We start from the raw sequence: 23,760 nt of genomic DNA on the forward strand, positions 1-23,760 counted from the left end.
TATGCTGCACATGCTTTTTGATTAGAATGATACACACATTGCTAGCCTGTGGTTAAGTGTGATGTCATGGTTCTGCCTGGGTGATTTGTTTGAGCCTAAAATCAAGTGTGTCTCCTGCTTAATTAATTGGCACGAGAGAAAATGCTCCAGCCCTAATTGCATGATATTGCAGGGCATAAAGGCAAAGAGTATTGTATTGCCCAGTTATATATAATTCAGTGTAAGTATAATTCCGTAGAAACAATGTAAATATTTGATACTGAAAGCATTGAGGAAGGAGGCATTAACTAGTGGTCACACAGTCTTGACACTGTAATGTAGCCTCTTACCCACAGACTTCCTGTCATCAGTGGGAATTGAACCAAGGGCTTTTTGGCCCCCCAAGGGATCTGAACCAGTAGAACTGCAATTATTTGTTAGCCAGTTGGGCTGGACTTGTGCCTTTGGTACTGAGTGTCCAGGGTTCAAACCCATCTGATAACTATGCTGTTTATGTTCACAGCTAACATTCTTCATGTAAGTCTGTTTCAACACTCAGTAATGTGTGGTCCTTAGTGGTGTGCTGCCTTAGGTAGATGCCTCTTGCCTGTTTTTTTCCCCGTGCTTGCGATATGGGATATTTGTGGTACATATTTTCTGGACTAATCCCTCATGGAATAAACATGTGGGTTATATGTTGGAATCTGTGACTTTCAGAAAAATCATAAATGTGCTTCAGACCATGCAATTCCAATTTAGGAAAATGATGAGTTACCTTTTAGGAAGTTTGTTGTGTGTTTCAAATCCAGTGCAGGGGAAGAGGCTTTGAAAGACCAAAGATGTTCAAATCTAGCTCTATCAAAGGATTTAGATATTGGCTGAACACTGACCATGTGTATTTGAACTTGAGAGTCACTGACAAATATTAGTACCTTTTGAAATGACATGAATTGGTAGAATTTATGTTGACATTTGCTTTGGAATATCCATTGGCACAGAGCCATTACATTGACAATACTCTCTACTCTTGTATAGGTCACTGTTAGTCTCTCTAAAGCTTCAAGGTCATGCTTTGTACTGTTTTCTCTTACCCTCAGCCCCAAATGAGTAGTTCCGATCAACAGGGATACTCCAATTCTTGGCCTTCAAAGAAGGTCAGGGACTGGAAAGGATTCTCAGTGGTAAGTCCTCTGCTATAGAGTTCATTCCTGAAAGAAATCTGTCAGAGCCTCACCATGCAAGGCACTGCATTTAGCCATATGAAATGGAAATCCATCAACTTCATGAAAAACCTCGTACAGATACAGACAGACATCCCATTTTTTCATGTTCTCTGTATAATATATACATCTTCCTACTATATTTTCCACTGCATGCATCTGATGAAGTGGGCTTTAGCCCATGAAAGCTTATGCTCAAATAAATTTGTTAGTCTCTAAGGTGCCACAAGTACTCCTGTTCTTTCTGTATCTTTTGCGTCCCATTGTATGATGCACCTCTTTGGGTTCTGTATTTGTTTTTTCTGTGACATTGGGTGGTGACACATACTGGCTAGTCCTCTGAGGAAACTGGCATCTTGTCTGTTAAATTGCCAGCTATGTCTGCTGAAGGAGTGGGATGATGCAAATTGTTTGCTCCATAAGTAAATGTATTTTTAGTTTTTCTTTTATGAATAGCACTTTAATATGTCAGTGATAGGGCCCCTTATAAATGCATGTAATAAATAAATTATAGCATGCGGCAAAGTTCAGCTTCAAACATTTTCCAAAAGAGAGCATCTGGCCTTAAATATGTCATGGTGGGGACTGAAATAAACTTTTTATTTTTACAAGTTAGGGATAACCAGGAAACCTGTGAGAGATGGACCTAAACCAAGCTACAGATGAGTTCTTCAGTCATTTCTAATGAGAAGAAATAAATAACTTCTTCTTCTTCCTGTTGCTGCATGTTTTATTTATATGGCATTAAATTTTCCTCATACTCATTTATTTTTCTCCTCCTAAAATAGTTCAGTTGTATTATTTTCAAAGTGTTTCAATATCTGTGTAGTCCCCTAATAAAAATGTAAGTCGGTGCTTTTACTACTGAGAGTTCTGTTTTTGCTGAATGTAGAAGAAAAAGAATAAAGCTTTAAACGTTGTTGTGCCTAGATTGGAATGTCCTCAAACTCTGAAGAACTTCAGACCAGGATCCATTCTTTGCAGCTGAACCCTACTTCAGTTCTCAACATCCCTGAAATTTAGGAACTTTCTTGTCTGCCTTGGGCCCTTCTTGATTTTAAATGTTAGTTATTAATTGATTATGCCTGGGTCAAGTTAAGGCCTTCTTCCCCCCCAATATTTTAGTTAGTTTTTGTATTAAAAAGCATGCAACATACATTTGTGTTCTGATTGTGTATACAAGAGTCATGCTTTACTATTAGATGTGAAAGTTAATTAAATATATAGTGATCAAACAGAAAAAGTCACAGTGTTTATCCTTGACTTTTTTACCAGCCCAGAAGAATAAATAGATAATTAAAGTCTTTTGAATTGGGATCACCCTTATCAAGAGCTCATCACCCATGTGTCCCATAGTTGGACAGTTAATTAAGGTAGACATCTCAGAAGTCTTATTGCTGTTGATCATCTGGTACTCTAGCTGTACCAATTTCCAGCTATGTTTTATGACATGTCATAGTGATGTATGGCTTTTGTGGGTAAATTGTGCTATGGGTACAATAGTTAAAGACTATTCAACATATCTTTAAGGCTGGTCTTGTGGTTAAAAGCACAGGTCAGAAATCTAAGACAGATGGATTCTGTTTCTGGTTATGCTTCTAACTTGATATGGAACATACAAGAAGTCACATGACCTTACCGTGCCTCAATTTACCCATTTGTAAAATGGAGATGATAATACCTAACTGCCTCATGTGAATCCAGTTAAAATTTGTAGCATTCTCAGAGAAAACCATGCCAAAACAATGGCTTAAATAGAAGATGATCTGGTGTAATATGATTGTTCATTGAGCATAGATTTTGGCACCAAAAATGTTAAAGCTAGTAAAAGCCATATTTAATCACAGTTGTCTATCACAAAAATCCCAGCACTTTCACAGGCAGGTTTCAGGCCAGAACATGGAATGGAAAGGATATTAGTTAGAACTGTTGATAGATACATCTCTCTTCTCCATTGATGAGAGGAGGATATCTGTTCTCATGTTATTAGATCTTTCTGTTAAATTTAATACCATTAATCTCATCTAAAAAATGTACCAGAGGATAATTGAAAGTACAGAGTTGGAGGAGTTTCCTTCTTTTCAGGTCACTCTCAGAGTGATGACTGGCAGTTTTTCCTCTGCTATCAGATTATGTGTGTGTGAAGTATCTTAAAGCACCACATTATTGCCTACTGTGGCCACGTCATTACGTGATACACCTCTACCCCGATATAATGCTGTCCTTGGGAGCCAAAAAATCTTACCGCGTTATAGGTGAAACCGCATTATATCGAATTTGCTTTGATCTGCCGGATTGCGCAGCCCCGCCCCCCGGAGCACTGCTTTACCACATTATATCCGAATTCGTGTTCTATCGGGTCGCATTATATCGGGGTAGAGGTGTAGTTCAGAGCACAATCTTTTTGCCAGTCACAGATAGAAGATGTTTTTCAGCAGCTGTAACTATTTGAAAGTCCAGAAGAAGATTATGAAACAATTTGTCTATTTCAGGGGAGACATCTGTATTAGGGGGTGATGGTGGCTAGTCCTTCAAAATGCTGCCTCCTTACCAACAGCATCACCTTTGGGTATGTCCACACTACGGTATTACTCCGAATTTACAGAATTCGATTTTTGGCAACCGATTGTGTAAAGTTGAGTGAATGCGGCCACACTAAGCACATTAATTCGGCGGTGTGTGTCCATGTACCGAGGCCAGCGTCGACTTCCAGAGTGTTGCACTGTGGGTAGCGATCCCATAGCTATTCCATCGTTCCCGCAGTCTACCCCGCCCATCAGAATTCTGGATTGAGATCCCAATGCCTGATGGGGCCAAAAATTTGTTGCGGGTGGTTATGGGTAAATGTCGTCAGTCAATCCTCCCTTCGTGAAAGCAACGACAGACAATCATTTCGTGCCCTTTTCCCTGGATTGCCCGGGCAGATTCCATAGCACAGCAACCATGGAGCCCTTTTTCACTTTCACCGTATGTCTACTGGATGCTGCTGACAGACGCGATACTGCAGCACTACACAGCAGCATCCCCTTGCCTTTGTAAGTTAACAAAGATGGTTACCAGCCATACTGTACCGTCTGCTGCTGTCATGGGTGCTCCTGGCCGGCCTCGGTGAGGTCGGTGGGGCGCCTGGAAAAAAATGGGAATGACTCCCCAGGTCATTCTCTTCTCTAAGTTTTGTCTAATGGAGAGTCAGTCCTGCCTAGAATATCAGGCAAGCCTACTAAAGAACCAGAGAGGCAAACGGCTGCTCTGGGTCAGAGCCCCAGACATTCCGCAGAAATGATGAGCTGCATGCCATTCTAGGGGGTGCCCCTACAACAAGCCCACCCGTTGCTTCCCTCCTCCCCCACCCCTCCTGGGCTACCTTGGCAGTTATCCCCCCTTTTGTGTGATGAAGTAATAAAGAATGCATGAATTTGAAACAACACTGACTTTATTGCCTCTGCAAGCAGAGATCAAAGGTGGGAGGGGAGGACGGTTGGCTCACAGCAAAGTCGAGTGAACCACCATTCTGCACTTGTTCAGCCTATAGCTGAAAATGGGAATCTGTGATAAGCACTAGGATAGAAGCACAGGCAAGACTGAATCTCCATTTGTGTGTGGGCCTTTGGCTGACACTGGTAAAATACAAAATGTCCCAGGATATATATATTGGGGGACAGTTCTAAACGGCAGCTTTATTTTTTTATTTGCAGCAAAAAGTATCTGCTTGTGAGCCCTGGGAGCAAGGGGTAGGCTGGGGTAGGTGCGACCGCGCGGTGCTACCGACTGGGAGAGCAGCCTGAGGCAGAAGCCTCCAGCTGGCATGATATTCCAGGCAGGACTGAATCTCCATTACACAAAACTTAAAGAAGAGAATGACCTGGAGTCATTCCCTTTTTTGTCCATGCGCCTCCGACTGACCTCACCAAGGCCAGCCAGGAGCACTCATGTCTGCCCAGGCGCCCCTGACCGACCTCACCGAGGCCAGCTAGGAGCACCCATGGGACGACGATGATGGTTACCAGTCATACTGCACCGTCTGCCGTCCGCAAGGCAAGGCAAGGGGATGCTGCTGTGTAGCGCTGCAGCACCACGTCTGCCAGCAGCATCCAATAGACATACGGTAACAGTGGAAAAAAAGCGAGAAACTATTTTTTTCCCTTTGCTTTCACGGGGGGCGGGGCTGACGACATGTACCCTGAACCACCCGCGACAATGTTTTTGACCCTTCAGGCATTGGGAACTCAACCGAGAATTCTGATAGTTTTCGGAGAGTGCGGGAACTGTGGGATAGCTACATTCATCAGTCGCCCCTCCCTCCGTGAGCGTCCATTTGATTCTTTGGCTTTCTGGTACGCTTGTCTCAACTCCTTAAGTTTCACGCAGCACTGTATTGAGTCCCTGTTGTGGCCTCTGTCCATCATGGCCTTGGAGATTTTTTCAAATGTTTTGGCATTTCGTCTTTTGGAATGGAGTTCTGATAGAACAGATTCATCTCCCCATACAGAGATCAGATTCAGTATTTCCCGTTTGATCCATGCTGGAGCTCTTTTTTGATTCCGGGACTGCATGGTCACCTGTGCTGATCAGCGCTCCATGCTGGGCAAACAGGAAATGAAATTTAAAAGTTCGTGGGGCTTTTCCTGTCTACCTGGCCAGTACAGCCGAGTTCAGATTGCTGTCCAGAGTGGTTACAATGGTGCACTGTGGGATAGCTCCCGGGGACCAATACCGTCGAATTGCGGCCACACTAACCCTAATTTGAAATGGCAATGTTGATTTCGGCGCTACTCCCCTTGTCGCGGAGGAGTACAGAAATCGATTTTTAAGAGCCCTTTATGTCAAAGTAAATGGCTTCGTTGTGTGGACGGGTGCAGGGTTAATTCAATTTAACGCTGCTAAATTCGAACTAAACTGGTAGTGTAGACCAGGCCTTTGTCTTGCTTAAGTTTTGTGTCAGCAGCTGCCTTTCATCCACTTGTTGAACTTGACCAGGTCCTGAGATAGCTGGATGGACTGTTATCAGTGTCCCCAGTGAACAAAGAACAGAGAAGAGTGTTATCTGCATGTTGTTGATATTTGTGACCATGATGTCTCACAATTACCTCCAGTGGTTTCATTTGGATAGTGCAAACTGATATTCATCAATCATTAACTTGGCTGACTGTAACATGGTCTATTTGTGAAATGCGTTATCTTCTAATGTATTTATATTAGCAGCAGTGAAAAGTTTCTCCAGATATCCTTGCACAAAGTTAATGACTGAGCCCAGTGTGATAGTCATATATATGCTAATTTTAATACACTCATCACTGAATTTTTATTAACACAAAGGAAAGTTAACTTCATCTTGAACTTGCTGTTCTTATGAATTTTGTGTATCTTGACAGAAACAAAAGGCTTACTCAGCATAAATGTCTAGAAAAAGGGGACAGTAATGAAAGCTGTGTAAAAGGCTTCATATGTACTGCTCACATGCTTAAAGATGAGCATATATTTATGTACTTTACTGGATCACTTTGCAGATCTGGGGGGAAATGGTGGGCCTCCGATCCCACAGCCTGTCTCTCTTGATCCCTCCTCCCCTGAAATCGCTGTATTCCCAAGCAGCCCAAGTAGATCCAAGAAGAATCATGGAGATATCTAATACATGAAAGAGTAGGGCTCAGGGTTTGTTGGGAATGAAATGTGGAGGCAGGGAGGTCAACAAAATCAAACCTATGTAAGTTGGTTTATTTCTAACCCTTACAAATCCATTAGCAGGATTGGAACTCTGCAAGGTCCTCTCAGCTCTAAAAATAGCGCTGTTTTTGTTTGTTTTTTTAAGAATTATTTATTGGAGCAGTAGATGAACTGGATTGAAAACAAGCTCCATGAAAGTTAGATGAGATATCCACTGTCTATGTATATGTATGTGCACAAATAATCTCTGTCTGTGTTGGCTATGTATATATGGCACATACGCACAGAGGCAGAAATGATTATTCATTGAGCCTTCGTTTCACATTTCACTCAACCCATTGTAATTATTGTTTTGTGCCAGGCTTTCTAAGTGCATTGGCTCCTGTTTCACCTACACATTCATTTTTACCTCCTAACAATCCTTACCTCTATTTCATGTGAATTTCTCAAGAAGGGACTGTCTTTTTTTTTTTAATCAAAATCCTCTTTCCTGTCCTCCAGTTCCATCTAGTTCTCTGTCCCTCATTTGTTCTGTGAGGACAAAGAATTTGCATGCCATTTGGAACTCTATCCTTAGGGCACCAGGGAACTCCATTATTAACTGTAAGATTAAGGCTCTTTTTCTTTTTCATGTCGCTTCTAGCTGAACATGTTTGTAATCTCTTTCAAAGTGTTAAGTGCCTTGGGATGCTCACACGACAGACCTCTTTAAAACTGAGACTCTATTGTGCATTTGATTTCCTTACTCCTGTTTCAGTTCAGGTTTAAAAAATAGATTTTTTCCTTCCTTACTGAGCTATCAATTGTATCTTATGTGACTAATGAGCTGGTGTGTCTACATTTTTGGATATGCTACTTAATATACCCTAAAAGGTCTGGTTTTCTGAAAGTGAGAATTCTCATTGCTATCTAAAAATGATCCCTTTTAAGTTGTCTCAAGTTGAGCATCCAAAATCACTGGTCACTTTTGGAAAATTAAGTCCTTTTGATTAGAGATAGATCTGAACTACAGCACCAAATCTGAACCTCTCTGAAATTTGGATTTGCTTCTATTCTTCCAGTTTATGGCTTCTCTATACAGTGCCACAGTGCGAAGTAGGGTGTGTGTGAACTGTAGAGTGCTCTAACTGTAGAGTTGCTCTCTAACTGTCCTGTGTAGACCCTGTTGTCAGACTCTAAAAGGTACCTAGTTCATGTTGAGATAGCCCCATTTCAAACTGGATTATATTAATGCTCACTTGGGTACCATTTAGAGCAGGAGGGGGGCAAACTTTTTTGCCTGAGGGCCACATCGGGTTTCCGAAATTGTATGGAGGGTCGGTTAAGGGAGGCTGTGCCTCCCCAGACAGCCAGGCATGGCCCAGACCCTGCCCCCTATCCGACCCCCCTGCTTCTCGCCCCCTGACGGCCCCCCTGGAACCCATGCCCCATCCACCCCTCCCTGTCCCCTGACCGCCTCCAGACTCCCCGCCTCTGACTGCCCCCACCGCCCCATCCAACCCTCCCTCTTTCCTGACTGCCCCCCCCCCCGGGACCCCTGCCACCATTCAACCCCCCCTGTTCCCCGCCCTCTGACTGCCCTGACCCCTATCCACACCCTTGCCCCCTACCCACCACCCCGAACTCCCCTACCCTCTATACAACACCCCCTGCTTCCTGTCCCCCTACTGCGCTGCCTGGAGCACTGGTGGCTGGCAGCACTACAGCCGTGCCGCCCAGAGCACCAGGACAGGCAGCCGTGCCGCCCAGCTGGATCCAGCCATGCCACGGCGCAGCACAGAGCACCGGATCAGGCCGGCGCCGCGGCTCTGCAGCCCCGCCGCCCAAAGCATTGAGCCGGCGGTGCAGTGAGCTGAGGCTTCAGGGGAAGGGGAACAGCAGGGAAGGGGCCAGGCGCAAGCCTCCCCTGCCAGGAGCTCAGGGGCCGGGCAGGAGGATCCCGCGGGCCGTGGTTTGCCCACCTCTGATTTAGAACATGGCAGCAGGTCTACACGGGGCAGTTACAGCGCTCTAGAACGCTGGTTCTCAAAGCCGGTCCGCCGCTTGTTCAGGGAAAGCCCCTAGCAGGCCGGGCCGGTTTGTTCACCTGCCGTGTCCGCAGATTTGGCCGATTGCTGCTCCCACTGGCCACAGTTCGCCCCTCCAGGCCACTGGGGGCTGTGGGAAAGGCGGCCAGCACATCCCTTGGCCCGCGTCGCATCCCGCAGCCCCCATTGGCCTGGAGGGGCGAACCGCGGCCAGTGGGAGCCGCGAACCTGCGGACACGGCAGATGAACAAACTGGCCTGGCCCGCCTGGGGCTTTCCCTGAACAAGCGGTGGTCCGGCTTTGAGAATCACTGACTAGAAAACGTGCCCCACTAATTTGCACTGCAGTACCATGTAGACAAGCCCCAAATGGCATGGTCCTGTCTTTCTGATGAACTGCATCAGAGCATCCACTCCAAAGATTTCGGAAGTTTGGAGTTGTTCAGATTCCAGGTTTTCAACTCAGTAGAGGAAGGCCATCTCCTCTATTGAACATAAAGAAGGAAAGTTGTTCTTTGTTAATGTTGTGTAGGTAATTGGCAGGGAAAGATTTATCAGTACATGTAGGTCATAATTTAGAACATGCATCGAATTCACTATCCCTGATTTTCTAAGGGCATTGGAGGAGAGTTAGCCATGGCTCATAAACTTAGAAATGGGGTGTTATGTTACTGTGATGAAGAGTAATACATTTTCTTACTGGCAATGCATAACTGAACAGCTTTTGATGTCTGGTTATGGAACAAATTTTGCAGATCTGGTAGTAGACAGAAGAATAAAATAGTTAACAGGATACTGCAATCCTGTTTTTAAGGATCTGAATCTTTTATGGTGAACTAAGAAACACATTTGATTTTTTTTAAAAAGGCTTTTTCACATGTAATATCATTAACAGACTGTACGGCTAGATTTAACATTTTTAAAGGGAAACACATTTTGTAATGGTTGAAAATTCCTTCTTCACTTACCTACTTGCATGGTCCTCAATACAGGAATGCATGTATCTATTAATATTAGGTGACTTCCTACCAACCAAAGCAATGAAGGGTGCACAGGAAAATATTTCTTGTTTTGTTTAGGTGTATGTGATTCCAGCAACAGGAGAAATGTAACACCCTTAACTAAGATTTTAGGTTAAAAGGTCTGTTCACCTTTAAATGTAGAATGCAGAGAGAAGAGGACTGTATGAAAGTTTCACTATTCCGTTATATATGGAAGGGAAAGCAAGGCTATTAATATCATTCTGACTCAGAGCATGCTTTTAACCAGATGGAAAGAAAGACTAAAAAAAGCATTTAAAAACTCTCCTTGATGGACTCTACTGGGAACAGGAATGTAATCATTCATTCAAAGAGAGTTTCTGTGCTATAGAGAATGTTTCTTTCTCTTTACAAAAAAAGTAAGAGTTTATCCTACCTCAAATACATTGACTTGTGCACTGCAAGAGAAGCAGGATCAGCTAACTTTCAAATATTGTGTTTTAAGTATCATTCCACTAGTTCAGTAAGTGGAAATGGAGGTTGGAAAAAAGCAAAAAACTGTTCCTGTCATATCTTCAAAATGCATGTATTTGCATGTTGACCTGTTTTCATAATCAAGTCAATAATTGCACCCACAAATCTGATCTCTGTGTGAAAAGATTAGCAGAAGAAAAAGTCTGGTCTAATGGGTCAGGCCAGGGATTAGGAATCAGGAAGTCAGATTAGGGTTTCATTTACAGTTCTGCCCTGGATTTGCTGTGTAATGCTGAAGAAGTCAGTTAACTTCTTTGTCTGTTTCCCCATTTGGAGGTGGGATTTCTAGAAATGCAAAGTATTTTTTTTTAAATGTGAGGTTTCGGGAGTGCCTACATCACAAGTGTATTTTCACGTGTCCTTTGAAAGCTTATCCCTTAAACAGTAACACTGGAGGTGGCAAATGTGGGAGATGGGAAAATGTTAATAGACCTCCATTTTTGTGTTTTGTGAGGAATTATTCTTGCCTGTTCTGTCATAGAGTGTATCTGTGAGTATTTCAAAAGTGAAATCTCATGCACCCTTGACAATCCTGAGAGAGGTTAATTTCAGTGCTGCTAAGTTACAGAAAGCTTTACTAGGGAGTTTCAGCTGGGGTGAAAAAATGTAATTCTTTCATCTGTCTACTGTGGTACTAGTTTCCATTCTCAACCGTAGTCTCTTGCCATCTGGACAATAGCTGTGAAGTGTAGCTACAAAGTGAATTAATTGGGAATTAGTATATCAGTTTGCAGAGTAACTTGTGTTTGTCTAAGTGTATGTCTAAGTTTCTCTGTATTAGCAGACAGAAGGTGAAACTTAACATGTGAGGCACAGTCACAGTAAACGATCACTTATTCAAAATAAGATAGTTTAGGGCATATGAATCTTTTCTCAGGCTGACGGATAGATACAAGCTCTCAGAAAATAATACATTCTCCGACTGGGTGTTCATAATCAAAGCAGCTTTATTGACTGCATCTGCTAAAAGGGACAATAATCATATTTCTTATGCTAACAATTGTCAAAAAGCAATTAAACAGGAATACTCAAACAAAACACTGTGAGCCTTCTTCTGATCTCATCGAAAATTAAAGTTATGTCATTGTGCCTCTTCTGGTAGTTTGAAAATGAAGGCTGCCTGTCTCTGGCATTATTTTACAGTCATTGTTCCATGGACAGTCAGAGAGAGACTGTGTATCTGTACTCGGTATTGTCTATGGAGTGAAAAGTTTTATGTTTAATATAATATACAATATATACTTAATATAGTTCCTCTTGTGTTTAACAATATTAGTGATACACTTACAAGTATATTCTCTGCTCAGTTATCAAAAGACCAGCACAGCACCAAAATATTCATAAAGATCCTGATTCAAAGTCAGTTGGTTCCTAAACCTGCAAAGACATATATACATGTGTGTAATGTTATACACTATGAATAGTCCCATTGAACTAAATGGGACTTACTCAATCCATAACATTAAATATATAAATCAGGGTGGATTTGATTTAAATCACTAGTCAGGAAGACTCGATTTAATCATGGATTTCTATATAAAAGTGCATTCTTGTTGGTTGTTATAACCTTAATACATATTCTTCACAACTCAGAGATAGATGTAGGTTTCATTTTTAGAAGGTACACACTACACATTTTTAAAGTGATTTATTTTGAAAACTTTTCAGATTAGTTTATCAGAAAATGAATGATTGTTTGGTTATTTCATTTACCAAAGGTAATTGAAGCAGATATTTATGAAGTCTTTGGGAGGTGAACGATCTCCAATTCAACAGGTTAATCATTAATATTTGGAGGATTTTCTTGCCATGCTGTATTAGGAGAACATCACCAGACAAACATCTAAATTATTTTATTTAACTAAAACAACAACGTTATGTATTCTGGATTTTTTTCTTCAACAGCAAACATATAATATTTTAACAAAATAAGCATATGAATTTTTGAATTTAGTTAAACATTCAAGTTTTTTAAAATCAGGTTTTTTTTGTTAAAATTGTTTTTAACTAAAATAGTTAAATGAAATATTTAAAAAAACAAAACAAAAATTAAATAGACTATGGTAGCCAGGTCAACATGAACAACTTAATATTGGCTTCTGCAGCTAACTCAGTCGTCTTCACCTTCATTTTCCTGTTTGTTCATAAGCTGGAAAAGGAAAAACAAGCTTTCCTGCTTTTTCAGGTCCCAAATGATTTCTCAATTTGGAATGAATTAGTCCAAAGGAGGAAAATGTTCTTTCTACACAGGCAGAAGAAGCTACTGCTGTTAAAAGTGAGATTATCACTTCAACAATCTCTGAATCCAAGTGCTTAAGTGACTTCTACCAATTCACTGGTGTGACTTTCTTTAAAACATCATCAGCAAACATATAGTGTTTGAATGGTTCACCCTTAGTTCTGAAGTTTATTATAGTTGGCATTATGGAGGGATGATTGCTGGATGTCCATGTCATAGCCAACTCCTCTTCTTCAGCAGTTAAGGTTTGACCCTGGTACCGAGTATTGAGAATATTTGCAAGAAAATGAGCTGGAGATAGTGCTTGTCCCATTCGTTTTTTTAATGCTTGTAATTTAACTCTGTCATTGCATATTTCTCTTTTTAAGATCTCGCTCAGTTCCTTCCAAATTTCAACAGCGTCAGCAATAAAATAGCTATTTGTTTGTTCAGGGCTACAGAAATAGGCTTCAGGGTACTCAGCATGTGTTCAACATTTCTCTTAAGCTCAATGTTGAGAACTTTCGCTGTAACAGTGCCATCTATTTTTTCACTATTTTGTTCACAAACTGTCATCAGATTAGGCCAGTTCTTGATATAGTGCTCAAAACAGCCCACTACTGAGTTCCATCGCACGTCTTGTGGGAGAGTTAGCTTGGTTCCTCCCACTTTTTTCAGAGCAGCTGCTGCAAAGTGGTTTTTATGGAAGTATTTTGCAATTTCAACATTAGCCTTAATTTCTGGAACACTGAAGTCTTTGGTTAGGAGGTGCATCAAATGAGCACTGCAACTGTGTTTTATTAGCTTGGGACTCTCTTCACTCTCTTCTAAATTTCTTCTGATCTTGGATACATTTGCAGCATTGTCTGTGACCAAGCTGTGTACTAGACATTTGAATTTTTCTTCACAATTTGTTATAGCTTTTACTGCTACTTCATGTAAGTATTCTGCTGTATGTGCATTTCCTGATGTATCAATTGTTTCTGCAAGGAAGACATTCCCTTCTTCTATTGTCACGCAAGCACATACAACAGGATCATTGTGGACATTGCTTCACCCATCAAGACTCACGCTAACAATTTCACCCTCTAGACCTTTTGCACACTGCTCAATTTATTTTTCATACACTTTATCCAGCAATTTGCCTGCGACATCTGCTCTGTTGGGTGGACTGTATTCTGGTCTTAATGACTGAACCATGTTAATGAAGTGTGGGTTCTCAATCATACAGAAAGGAGAGTTTGTTGCATAAAGAAACCGGGCAATTTTTTCATCAATTGCTTCTTTTTGTAATCTGCTGGTTCTTATCACAAATTTATCTATGGTTGTTTCTGGATGATGGAGATTTTTTTTTCTTTTTGCTACTGTGGCTTTGTGACATACATGATGTCACTGAAACACTATCATTGGCAGATAACTCTGAAACTATAGAAAATGATGGTGATCTTGAAGGTGAATAGTCTTCAGAATCCTGTATGTTGAGGATGGATTCTCCTAAACAAAATAAGTCAATGCAGTTATTTAATTATTATTACCATACTGCTCATTTAGTATTACTCATTGCATTCACTGACACTCAGTACTACTTTAAAGGTGAAATTGTAAAAGGAAGATCTGCCTATTTCAGCTATTTATTTTTATCACAACTGCATCTAAAATGATAGTACCATAGAGTAACAACTATATTTTTTGCTCAAACATGAGAATTCAAGAATAGTCCAGAAGGAAGACAGGCAGTCCTTAAGAAAGAAGTATGAAATAAAAAAGTTTACCAACCTGAAGATCCTGCATATTCAGACATGTTCCTTTCATCATCTTCAACGCAGCTTCCTCCTGAGAAGGAACACTCCTCATGATGTTGTTCATTTGGGAAACCAGGCCTTGCATTTCTTTGTTGCACTGTTTGCATTTTGCACGCATGCTTGTCTTACCCAGAGGTAGAGGAACTTCATTAAAATATTCCCAAACTGAGTCTCTTTTATGGCTTGCTGCCATTATAGTTTTTCCCTTCCAGTGAGAGAATGATATGGTAGATCTCAAATCAATGAAGGCTACACTCAGAAAGACCTCAAGACTTCTGGAATATGTTGCTCAAAACAGTTTCACTTTTGTTTCTACTGCCTGTCCCTCCCTTCTCACATTTATATCCAGACTTCTTCTCCTTGTCCAGATCTATTCTGTCCCCAACAATCTTCTATTCATTGAACTTTTTGAAACTTTGCACTTTTAGAGAGAGGTAAGGGATTGACTCTGTGTATACAAATTTGCAGAGGGACGGTAGGGTAGAGGTCTGTTGTTTCTCACCTCTACATATTTATTTATTTAAAAACATTTTTGCTGTTACCAAGCATGTTATCTCTGGAGACAAATCCACAGTTTAAGAACTGCACAATTAAGCATCTCTAATGGTATCTTCTAGAGTCTGAGCACCGAGTCCCATTGGGTAGATAGAAAGATTATCCTAAATAATCTATACAGAAGCCCCTGGAACCCCATCAGATTGGGTCCCTAATTCATGAACTATTGAAACTCCATTTACAAAACTTTTCTTAAACATTACATGAATATATTGTCTCATACTATAGAATTAGAATGTATAATCCCTATTCCATGATGAGATATCTTTGAGCTACAATGTATCTTAATTAAAACGATCTTTAGATAGGGTTTTTCCTCAAAAAGCATTTTATCAAAAAAATCTGATTTAAATAAAAAAATCGGATTTTTTTTAATCATTGATTTTTATCCACCCTGATATAAATAAGACTCTTTGAAATTGGGCCTAGGAGTCTTTCTTGTTGTTTTAGTGCTCTTAATGAAAACGAACAGGGTCACAAGCGTTTTTCATGTAGAAAAGAATGTGAAAAGGGCTGGGTGTATTTTTAGGAAGAGATACAGGGCCTGATTCTGAGTTGACACACATTCCTTGTTACACCATTGAATTCAGCAGAGATCGTGGGATAAAAAGTCAACACATAATTTGGCTCAGATTCCATGTTTTGGAATCTCAGAATTTCCTGTGTTCTAGAACACAAGGACTTGTAGAACTCCTTGAGTATATGTTCCATAAATTGTAGAGAGATTTTAAACAGCAGTGTTAAAAAGGGTTAAAAATTTTAATAGGCCCTCAAATTCATTTCAATAACATTTGGTAATACCCCAGTCTACCTGTATTCCAATCCCTATTATTAAGAATGTACGTAGTCTTTTCCTCTAGATATACACATAAATAAACAACCTGTGAAAATACAAAGCTGAAGTTTCTGTGCGCAAATGCTGCCACAAAGTATAAGCTGCATTTTAATATATTTGCGGTATATGCCTACGTTTCAGTGCAAATAATGATTCTGTTTTTAATATTGCAGGACTATACTTTGACAATGTACTTTCAGCAAGCGTGGAGGGATAAGAGGCTGTCGTATAATGTAATACCTTTAAATCTTACACTGGACAATAGAGTAGCTGACCAGCTTTGGGTTCCTGATACCTACTTCTTGAATGACAAGAAATCATTTGTACATGGGGTCACTGTGAAGAACAGAATGATTCGTTTGCATCCAGATGGAACAGTCCTCTATGGTCTCAGGTCAGTGTCATCCATTTTTAACTACATTTTTAAATCAGTTTCAAACTGAAAAGTACTGTACATAGATCTTCACTACCCGTCTGGCTCAACTGCTGACATATTGCAAACAATGTCTTCTTAAATGTTTTAATAACAGATAAGACTATAAAAGCCTTTTTGGATAAACTTTGAGGATTAAGTGTTGTTGTTTTTAATAACATTGTAAGATGTTTGTTTTAATAACATATGAAGATATACAAGCTTTTTTGAATAAACTTTCTGGATTAAGTGTCATTTTCAGGAGTGCTTCCGTAAAGGATTTGAAATAGAAAATATCAAATGGAGGTTAGGGGAAAAAAAGAAGGTGGGTGCAACTGGTAAATTCATTATTTTAAAAAGCCAGATGCTCCATTTTATAAATCATTTTTGGGATGAGCTGCTCAGAATGGGCTGCACTTTCTTTTGATGGTAGAGAATTTTCTCCGTTTTCCTGAGGTGCTGTTGGACTTGAAATGTTTCTTCTCTGTCTTTTATGTTATTATATGTGATATTAGGTGGTTATGCTGCTAAATGTGTTCTCAATGGTGTCATGGTAAAACAAAGGAACAGCCTAATTGTACCATATGAAAGCTCAACAATTCTTTTTTGTTGAAAACAGTTCCTGAAAATGGCAATTTAAAACTACAAAGCTGGTAATGACCTGAAATGATTGGAGTGTTCCTGCATTACAGTGTGACAAACTTCCTACTCAGATCTCTCAGATGTTGCCCTGCCCTCAGCATGTACTGAACTAAAACAGATGGAGTTTAACTTTGTTTCTACAAACATCTTGGGTTCTTGTTCTGAATCTTTTTTTCCCCTTAGCCCAGAGTGTTAGTGATGAAAAGTAGTTATTATCATAGGAGTATTCAGAGTCCTGTGTGAAATAAGTTCATATGTCCACATCACAAATGCCTCTAATTATTGGTGCTCTTGTTGTCAGTCTCAGCAAAGACATCCAGGATCCAATCGATCTGGGGATTCAATTACCCGCTTGTGGTGGCCTTCCAGATATTGCTTTCTAGGCACATTGAACAATGTGGGGACATGTATAATCCATGTTGTCTTTTCTGTACTTTGTTAAATGAAAGACTTCAGTCTTAATTACTGTGGATCTGCCTCTGTTTAATTAATAGAAACAAAAACAAACAAAAACAAAAAACCCCTACCACCAACAAAAAGCCTCTTTACATCTGGATCCAAGAAGGGAAAGGAATCAATATAGACAGCTATTATATGGGTAGTTTTGCTGACCTACTTACAAGTGATATGGATGGTTTGTGGTTGTTGCTTTATGAACATTATAGTTAGCATCCATCCTTGTACTGTGCAGCAAAATTTAAATTGCTCTTGGCACTCATTACTGCAATGAAGAGCAGGTATCCAATTCCTTTGTTTTCTTATGAATGATGTCATGTTCAGTCTCGGCATGTTTGACTGCAGCAGGTCAGAATGAGTGGTTGTGATTAACAATATTTATTATTTACATACTATATGCTGAACTGCACAATGTGCCACACTACCCCGTCCTTGCCCCAAACACAGTATGTTTTTGTAACAGCAATGCTTCAAGGAACAGACTGAATCTTCACAAGTTTGGGAGGTTGAGAGAGAAGAGCATGTTACACAAATTGGAGGCTGCTTCAGCTGCCTTGGTGGCTTGAAAGAAGGATGGTGGAAAGCCAAGATGACACAGCATGATGTGAAGTAGCCATGGTTGGAAAGCCTCTTACGTGTTTGTTTAATGAGGACTAAACACACACCCTTTTTCAGAGACTAATACGTGGATTCCCAAAAGAGAGCAAAGGAATGAGGATGGAACAGAGGCCTAGAGAAGCAGGATATGAGATAAAAAGGAAAGGGGAGCAGAGACAAGCAGAAACTGGGCTGGTGGTTAGATGGCAGCCTGTCAGAGTTCAGGGAACAAGCAAAGTCCTTTGCTTTCTTTGCTTGGAGTGCTGCAGAGGCAATGCACTCAGCCACTGGCTCGAACGTGGCTTGTATTAACCATTTCAGGCTTACTGAAGGAGCAGCAAGAATGGGTTCCAGAGGAAAGATCAATGCAATGCTTGGTTATGAGTGACTGAGAGTAACTGGGCAAAATAAGAGGATCGGAGGAAATGCCTCTCACCCACAAAAATAAAGGATGGAGAGAAGAAAAAGCAGGATAGAGAAAGAAAGCAAGTGGGGGCTGGAGAAACACTGGCCGAAATAAGGGCATGGGGGAGTTGATAAATTTACAAAGTAAATACATACAGGATAAGGAATACATAAAAGAAAAATTAAATAAGAGTTCAATGAATGTATAGTTTTCCAAGAGGGTGTGAGATGACGGGGGAAAAGAGTAAGTATATTGATGCTTTGGAGGAGAGCTTGAATTTAGAACTGATTGATGGTGAATTTCCATTTGTTGTAAGCTTATAGCTATCATGACTTGGAGTGTGCACCTAGCTCATTTGTTCTGTATAGATATGCTGCTAAAAAAAAAGTGGTGTGTACCTGTTTATTTTTACTGTTTACTCTGAACTTGAATGTAAGCAGAAATAGCTTGCCACTTGAATATATGCAAAGTAGCTCCACATCTGCTTAGAAGTATCAACTGTAAGTATCCTGGTCTGAAAAATATTGGGGGCATTTATGTTCCTTTTTTTTTTTTGCTGATTTTTTTTTGCATACGCTGTCTGATATTAGGCATGCAAGTGCCTCTTGAAATGTGGCTTTTCGTATAAAACTTGTTAGATCAGTGAGTTAGCTCAGCAAATGTATCTGATCTCCAGATCTCTCTGTGCATTACTGTTCTTGAAAGTAACTCTGTTGGACCTGAAAATAGTTTAAAGATTTTCCCCTGAAAATCAAGGCATTTAGTTAGATAGTTTTAAGAGCCTAACTTTAGAGGCCCAAGTTTTGAAAAGTTTGGCTTCACTGATTTTCCCAAAGCCACATAATTAGTGAGTAACAGAGCTGGGATTAGGATCCAACTTTTTTTGGCTCCCAAGCTCCATGCTCAATTCACTACATGTCACTGCCTCTTGTACTACCGTTTCAAAGTAAAGATTAGTATTTTACAGAAATAAAGAATCATTATTCTAGCCACCACAAAAAGTGATCCCAACTAGATATGTTTGTCGATAACAAAAGTGTGACCTGCATGAAATTATACTTTCTCTTTGGGGTGATCACATAATTTGCATTTGTAACTGCAATGGCATATAATTTCTAATGCAACATGAAATTGTTGAGGCAGTTACACGAAAACTGCAAAATTCAATCCTGGTTTTTTGCTGACAGAAATCAAAGCAATGTATTTCACGGCTGGAACTTTAATGCAGACCAGGTATTGCCTTGTGAACTCTAGAGCAAGGCCGGCTTTAGGCCAATTCAGCCGATTCGGCTGAATTGGGCCCCGCGCCAAGAGGGCCCCGCGCTGCAGCTCTCCACCCCGCCCCCAGCTCACTTCCCCCTCCTCCCCTCCCCTGAACGCTCCGCCCCCTCCCCTGCTTCCCGCAAATCAGAGATTCGTGGGAAGTCTGAAAAGAAGCAGGGGCGGGCCAGCAGCACAAGGTAAGCTGGGGTGGTGGGGGCGCGAGAAGGCACCGCCCATTCCCGCCGAGCACGCAGGCCCCAGCGGCTCTGGCCCGGCTCGGGTCTGGCCCGGCCCCCGCGGCGCGGCTCGGGTTGGGTCCGGTCCGGTCCCCGCGGCGCTGCTCGGGTCCGGCCCCGGCCCGGTCCCCGCGGCGCGGCTCGGGTCCGGCCCGGCCCCCAAGGCGCGGCTCTGGGTCGGACCCAAGCCCGGCAACCCCGGCCGGAGTGCGGCTCGATTCCTGGGGGCGGGGCTTGCAGCAAGGAATCGAGCCCCGCTCTTGCTAAAGCCGGCCCTGCTCTAGAGGAATAATTTGTCATAGGTAAGTGCAGGGAATTTAATTGATATTATGTTGTCTGATATTCAGGTTCAATTATGCCACCCAAAAGTCTCTACCTGCTGGCACATTATGGTTAGTTAGTAATATCCCTGTTGTGTTTTGTGCATGAGAACAAACTAAGATTATGCTTTGGAACCATGGTGGGTGTTGTGTTACTAGGTAGTAGTTTTTGTTGTTGTTTTGGTGCATTCTTTTTGCGGGTTTTTGTTTGGTGTTTGGGGGTGTTATAAAAACAGAGGGTTTTTTGGTTCTTGGAAATAAAAACCATCAAAAACAAAAAAATACAAGGAGGATAAAACTTCTCGCTCTGCAACAATGAAAAATCTAGTAAATGTATGTAGTCCCCAATAAAAACACACTCAGTATTTAATATTGTAGGGTAGCAAAACCATAATTAAAGCTGTACCACAGTTTTCAGTTTAACAGGATTCTTAAACCTTCATATATATAGTATGTGTGTTCATATATATATATATATATAAACTAAACATAAGATTTGACTTTTTTAAGGTTTCTGAATTTTTCATGGCTTTTTCTGAAAAGCACTTTATTTTTGACGAAAACTTTAAAAAAAATCTTTGAAAATGAATATTTTCTGAACAACCTTTTTTGTTTAAAAAAATTAAATGAAAATTTGACCAACTCTAATAATGTATCTAATTCTTCTGTCACACCAGCTTCATGTTAGCGTAGCTCTATTCCCTTGGGTGGAATTAGTTTTCAGTTTCATTGGGACTAGAGTAAAATCAGGTCTCTTGTACTTGATAGTGTGATCAACAGTATTTTGTTTCAGAGCAGAGCCCGGAGCTGGAGCGCGGAGCAGCTCCGGAGCATTGGAGCTGCAGGTTTTTGGCTGGAGCTGGAGCAGAGCCGGAGCACAGCTCCAAAGCCCTGTTTTGTTTATCTTTACTTGTTAACTTAGGCCCAGATTTTTAAAGGTATTTAGGCCTTCATAGATTCTAAGTCTGGAAGGGACCACTGTCATCATCTAGTCTGATCTCCTGTATAGAACTTCCCCAAAATAATTCCTAGAGCAGATCTTTTAGAAAAACATTGAATCTTGATTTAAAAATTCTCAGGGATGGAGAATCCACCACGGCCCTTAATACATTGTTCCAATGGTTAATTACTCTCACTGTTCATAAAATTGTATGTCTTATTTCCAGTCTAAATTTGTCTAGCTTAAACTTCCAGCCATTGGATCATGTTATACCTTTCTCTGCTAGATTGAAGAGCCCATTATGAAATATTTGTTTTGCATGCAGATACTTATAAACCAGGGGTGGGCAAACTACGGCCCGTGAGCCGTTTTAAGCTGGCCTGTGAGCTCCCACTGGGGAGCGGGGTCTGCGGCTTGCCCTGCTCTGGTGCTTGAGGGGGCTTGAGCCGCACCATGCGGCTCCTAGAAGCCATGGCATGGCCCCTCTCTGGTGCTTGAGCCAGGGCACCATGGCCCTGCTCCAGCCCCTATGCACTCCAATGGCCCCACTCCAATGGCGCCCTCTGGTGTTCCAATGGGAGCTGCAGGGGCAGTGCCTGCGGACGGGGCAGCGCGCAAAGCAGCCTGGCTGCGCCTCTGTGTAGGAGCCAGAGAAGGGACATGCCACTGCTTCTGGGAGCCGCTTGCGGTAAGCGCCCACTCGAAGCCTGCACCCTTGAGCCTCTCCCCGCCCCCCGCCCCAGCCCTGATCCCCCTCCCATCCTCCTGCACCCCAAACTCCTCATCCCCAGCCCTACCCCAGAGCCTGCAACCTCCAGCCGGAGCCCTCACCCCCCCTGCACTCCACTTCCCCACCCCAGCCCGGAGCCCCCTCCCACACCCTGAACTCCTCATTTCTGGCCCCACCCCGGAGCCCTCGCCCCCTCCTGCACCCCAACCTCAATTTTGTGAGCATTCATGGCCCGCCATACAATTTCTATTCCCAGATGTGGCCCTCGGGCCAAATGGTTTACCCACCCCTGTTATAAACTGTAATGAAGGCACCCCTTAACCTTCTCTTTGTTAAACTAAATAGATTTGAGCTCCTTGAGTCTTTACTATAAGGCATGTTTTCTAATCCTTTAATTTTTCTCATGGCTTTTCTCTAAACTATTTCCAATTGATCAACGTTCTTGAATTGTGGACATCAGAACTGGACACAGTATTCCAGCAGCAGTTGCACCAGTGCCAAACACAGAGGTGAAATAACCTCTCTACTCCTACTTGAGACTCTCCTGTTTATGCATCCCGGGATTGCATCAGTTCTTTTGGCCACGGCATCAGACTGGAAGCTTATATTCAGCTGATTATCCTCCATAGAATCATAGGGCTAGAAGATACCGCAAGGGTCATCTAGTCTAACCCCCCTGCCAAGATGCAGGATTTGTTGTTTCTAAACCATCCAAGAGAGATGGCTATTCAGACTCCTTTTGAAAACCTCCCATGAAGAAGCTTCCACAACCTCCCAAGGCAGTCTGTTCCATTGTCCGACTGTTCTTACAGTTAGGAAGTTTTTTCCCCCTGTGATTTAATCTGAATCTGCTATGCTGTAGTTTGAACACATTGCTCTTGTCCTGCCTTCTGTAGCAAAAGAGAATAACTTTTCTCCATCTTTTTTATGGCAGCCTTTCAAGTATCTGAAGACCACTATCTTATCCCCCCTTATTCCTCTCTTTTCCAAACTAAACATATCCAGTTCCTTCAGTCTTTGCTCATATGGCTTGCATTCCATTCCTTTGATCATTTTTGTCACTCACCTCTGGATCCTTTCCAGTTCCTCTACATCAGTGGTCACCAACCGGTTGATTGTGATCGACTGGTTGATCCTAGAGGATCTCCCAGTCGATCGCGATCTCTGGCATTGCAGTGTGGCTGCCGCTAAGACAGACTCCCTACCTACCCTGGCCCCACGCTGCTCCTGGAAGGTCTCCCCCTGCGCGCTGCTCCTGCCTACAAGCACCGCCCCCACATCTCCCATTGGCTGGGAGAGCTGTGGGGGTGGTGCTTGCAGAGAGGGGCAGTGCATGGAGCCACATGCCCCCCGCCATCCCCCGGGGCTGCATGGGCATGTTGGCCCTTTCTGGGAGCAGTGTGGGACCCGGGTAGGCAGGGAGCCTGCCTTAGCCTCACTGCACCCACCACTGACTGGGAGCCGCTGGAGGTAAGTGCTGCCCGGCGGCAGGCCGCACCCCATCCCAGAGCCAGCACTCCATACACCCTCCTGCACCCCAAGCCGCACCCTGAGTCCCCCACCTAGAGCCAGCACCCTGTACCCCCTCCTGCACCCCAACCCCATGTCCCAGCCCTGACCCCCTCCCACAGCCAGCATCCCATACCCCCTCCTGCACCCCAACACTCTGCCCCATCCCGAAGTTCCCTCCTGCACCCAAACTCCCTCCTAGAGCTTGCACCCCTCAGCCCCTCCTGCATCTCAACCCCCTGCCCCAGGCTCAGCCCAGACCCCCAATCCCACATTAAAAACCCCTCCCAAACCCCAACCTCCTGCCCCAGCCTGGTGAAAGTGAGTGAGGGTGGGGGACAGCGAGCGACGGAGATTAGGGGGAATGGAGCAAGCAGGGCGGGACTTTAGGGAAGGAATGGGCCCTCAGGGAAGGTGTGGGGGGTAGAGCCTGGGT

At 42.4% G+C, this 23,760-nt stretch overlaps 1 protein-coding gene across 3 annotated transcripts in view; it reads left to right on the forward strand.

The window, feature by feature from the left end:
• The window catches only part of GABRB2 (gamma-aminobutyric acid type A receptor subunit beta2), a 271,600-nt gene that overhangs the window by 109,569 nt on the left and 138,271 nt on the right, over positions 1-23,760 (forward strand). For all 3 annotated transcript variants that reach the window (XM_005297989.5, XM_005297987.5, XM_005297991.5), the window contains one exon: positions 15,987-16,207. In XM_005297989.5, coding sequence (XP_005298046.1) covers positions 15,987-16,207 — 221 coding nt within the window. The remainder of the gene's footprint in view (positions 1-15,986; positions 16,208-23,760) is intronic.

The sequence above is a fragment of the Chrysemys picta genome, chromosome 8 (genome assembly GCF_011386835.1).
Source record: "Chrysemys picta bellii isolate R12L10 chromosome 8, ASM1138683v2, whole genome shotgun sequence".
NCBI classification, from domain to species: domain Eukaryota; kingdom Metazoa; phylum Chordata; order Testudines; family Emydidae; genus Chrysemys; species Chrysemys picta.